The 3,771-nt window shown below is 43.8% G+C and overlaps 1 protein-coding gene across 1 annotated transcript in view; it reads left to right on the top strand.

Annotated features, from left to right (window-relative positions):
* Positions 1-280: 280 nt before the first annotated feature.
* CYP17A1 (cytochrome P450 family 17 subfamily A member 1) overlaps positions 281-3,771 on the top strand; it is an 11,923-nt gene continuing 8,432 nt past the window's right edge. Inside the window, exon 1 of the mRNA XM_069098854.1 lies at positions 281-1,877. Coding sequence (XP_068954955.1) covers positions 1,581-1,877 — 297 coding nt within the window. The 5' untranslated portion in view covers positions 281-1,580. The remainder of the gene's footprint in view (positions 1,878-3,771) is intronic.

Here is a 3,771-nt window from a genome sequence, read left to right as displayed (position 1 = left end):
AGAAACACACTTGAAATAGAAAGACACACACAGGGTAAAAGTAAGGGGCTGGAACAGAATCTATTATGCTTCAGGGAAGTTAAAAAAAAACAAGCAGGAGTAGCAATCCTGATCTCAGACAAAGCAAAAGCAAAAAATAGACCTGATTAAAAGAGATAAGGAAGGAACTACATCTTGCTAAAAGGTGCCATAGACAATGAAGCAATATCAATATTGGACATATATGTACCAAGGGGAATAGTATCTAAATTCTCTTTTTTCCTTTTTTCTTTTTGGAGGGCAATTGGGGTTAAGTGACTTGCTCAAGGTCACACAGTTAGTTTTTTGTGTATTAAGTGTCTGAGGCCAGATTTGAACTCAGGTTCTCCTGACTCCAGGGCTGGTGCTCTATTCACTGCGCCACCTAGCCACCCCAAGCATCTAGACTCTTAAAGAAGAAGTTAAGTGAGTTACAGGAAGAAATAGAGAGCAAAACTATACTAGTGAGGGACCTCAACTCTCCTCTCTCAGAACTTGATAAATCCAACCAAAAAAAATATACAAGAAATAAACTAAGGAGGTAAATAGAATATTGGGATTACAAAGGAAACCAATTATATTAAAGTAGTTATAAAAATATTTTTTAAACCAAGTTCACAGGGGCAGTTAGGTGGCACAGTGAATAGAACACTGGCCCTGGAGTCAGGAGGTCCTGAATTCAAATTCAGCCTCAGACACTAAACACAAAACTAGCTGTGTGACCTTGGGCAAATCACAACCCCAATTGCCCTACCTTCCCCTCTCCAAAAAAGCAAAAAGAAAACCCCAAAAAACAAACAAGTTCACAGACCCATGGTCAAGAACCCCTGCTCTAAATTCTATCTGACTTTCAGAGCCCTGCTAAAGCCTCCTCCAGTCACCTCAGTCCATAGTGATTTTTTTCCTCTTCTGAGTTGCTACTGCATCAGTCATATTAACCACAGATTTTAGCTCTTAATCATTCTGGTTGTGTGTGTGTGTGTGTGTGTGTCTTGTTCCCCCTAACAAGACTATAAGTTTTTTGAGAACAGGGGTCACACATTTTCTTAGCATCTAATACACTCAATTAAATATTCCTATTTGTTGATTTAAGGCTTACTGGAAAAAGCAGTTCCTCAAAAGGAAGCCTTTCGTGAGAGCTGCCATAGTTAATTTAGATCTGATCTATTCCTTCCAAAAAAATAAAACACCTCCCCAAACCAAACTGTGTATGATTTCACTGCAGGTGTTGGAGAACTTTCCTAAGCCAACTGCTCCCCCCCCAACTGAGAACTGCAGATGGGAGGTTACAGGGCCCTGACCCCTGTTAGTGAAAGCCTCCACTCTCCCTCCTCCTCTTATTTCATCAAGGAAGATGATCTATGCCTGGCTCAATTCCAGGGAAAACCTTCTCCAGGCATGTGATAAACATTACGAAAGTCAAGGTGATGGGCAGAGCCACTATTAAAAAGGCAGCTGGAGTACTGCAGGGACCCAGTGTGCCTGCCCTCTACTGCCCAAATCCATCATAACCTGGCTTATACTTCCTAACATCCCTTCTCTCTAGCCACCCCAAAACCAGGATGTGGTGGTTCCTCATAATCTCCCTGCTGACCCTTCTATACTACATCTGGCAGAAGCTAGGGAATTTGGGCAAGAAATATCCTATGTGTCTGCCCCATCTGCCCATCGTGGGGAGCCTTCCATATATGAGCGTCCAGGATGAGGCACACATCTACTTCACCAAGCTTAAGGAGAAGTATGGCCACATCTATGCCCTTTGGATGGGTCCTTCCTATGTTGTAGTAGTGAACCAGTTCTCACTGGCCAAGGACATGCTTCTCAAGAAGGGCAAGGATTTTGCCAGTCGCCCCCAAATGGTAAGCATTTTGATGACTGCTGATCACCACTGGGGAAGGTAACCTGGGAAGAGCCCTGCCTGTCCTAGATCCTGGGGGTGGAGGTGATGTGAGGATGAACTTCAGCGCTGCTGAAAAAGGCAAGAGGGGACATGACCCCCTTTTTTCTGGACTTGGGTGAGAACTAGCATGACAAAGTAGGCTGGGAATAAGGAGAACTAGATGCTAGCTTTCATTCAACCTGTGACTCTAAGAGCAACATCAGCAAAATTATTAGACCTTTCTGGAGTTCCCCTTCCTGGTCTGTAAAATCTGGGCAGGAATAAGAAGAGTGACAACATTCTCTTCTCTTTCTCGGAGAAAGCCAAAAAAAGTTTTTCTCAGTCTTTTCCAGAAGACTCTTTCCCTTACTTTTCCTTGTTTCCAGCTCCTGCCATGCTCAGCTTCCTCTCCCCTATCTCAGTTGTGGAGAACCCTGGTGGAAACTCCTTCCAGAGTTTTCCCCTGAAGATTAGAATCAGTCAAAGCTGGAAAATAGAAAAGGGAGAAGGAATTGAAGAAAGGGAAGCAGAAGAAAGGAGGAAACTAATTTGGAAAGAGGGGTGATGGGGCAAGGGAAAGTCTAGGGTTCTGTTGTTATACTGGGCTACCTTCCTCTCTACTCTGTCCCTTCCTGGGGATACCAAAAGCTTTAAAAGCAGACAGCTCCCTCAGGAGAGTATCCCTCCAATCACTTTGTGTCTAGCAATGGATTTGGGAGGTAGAGGACCTGACAACTTCAGGTTTGAGTCTCAGCTCTGCTCTTTAATGACCTGTATGCCCTATAGTGAGTCACTGCCCTTTGATGAGCCTTAGTTTTCTAATTTATAAAATAAGGGGATTGGGCTACATCATTTCTAAGGTCTCTCCCAGATCTTTGGGGCAGCTAGGCAGCACCACAGTACACAGAGCACAGGGTCTGGAGTCAGGAAGACTCAGCTTGATGAGTTCAAATCTGCCATCAGACACTAGCTGCATGACCTGAGCAAGTCACTGCACCGTTTGCCTCAGTTTCCTCTGTAAAATGAGCTAGAGAAGTATATTTGCCAATAAAATTCCTAATGGAGTCATGAAGAGTTAGACATGACTGAAAAAAAACAGCTAAACAACAACAACCAGATCTAAATTCTATGATTTTGGATTTCTTCTCTCTAATTTGCAACATCCTCCCTTTTCTTGACAACTGGCTGCTAAGAACTCCAGCCTAATCAGAGCTTATGTTCTCTCTACACTTCTTTTTCCAAGGCTGCAGAACGGTTGGTTTGGGTTAGTGTATAACAGAGATGGAAAGGTGGGACTAAGGATGAAAAAACCTATTTGGGTAGTATGGGGAGAGGACAAATTGGGTTAGTCTCCAGGTTCCAAGTCTCTGGGTAGAAGACTGTGAGCTGGCCTCCAGACTGGCCTCATGATGGATGTGGCTTCTAGTCATATGGAAGGTCCTTGAGGACAGGGGCTAGTTCATTTTTGCCTTTATATCCCCAGCTCCTAGGCACAGTGCCTGGCACATAATAAGACTTGCTGTGTGTCTCACCTCCCCAATTAAGGAGATCTCAATCTAAAGGGGGAAGGCAACACAAAAAAACATGTACAAACAAGATATAAACAGGATAAGTTAGAGATGATCAACAGAGTGAAGGCACTAGCATTAATAGGGATTTGGAAAGACTTGCAGAAAATGAGATTTTAGCTGAGACTTGAAGGAAGCACAGAAAGCCATGAAACAGAGATGAAAAGGAGCATTCCATGCATGGAAGATGGCCAGTGAAAATGCCCAGAGTCTGGAGATGGATTGTCTTGTTGGAGGAAGAGCAAGGGAGCCAATTTCTGAGAGAGAGAGAGAGAGAGAGAGAGAGAGAGAGAGAGAGAGAGAGAG

This window comes from Petaurus breviceps, unplaced genomic scaffold, assembly GCF_028583685.1.
Source record: "Petaurus breviceps papuanus isolate PSGF00001 unplaced genomic scaffold, PetGlider_PUasm1.0 37, whole genome shotgun sequence".
NCBI classification, from domain to species: domain Eukaryota; kingdom Metazoa; phylum Chordata; class Mammalia; order Diprotodontia; family Petauridae; genus Petaurus; species Petaurus breviceps.
The sequence above is the reverse complement of the archived record's forward strand: the minus strand, read 5'-3'. Positions and strand labels throughout refer to the sequence as shown.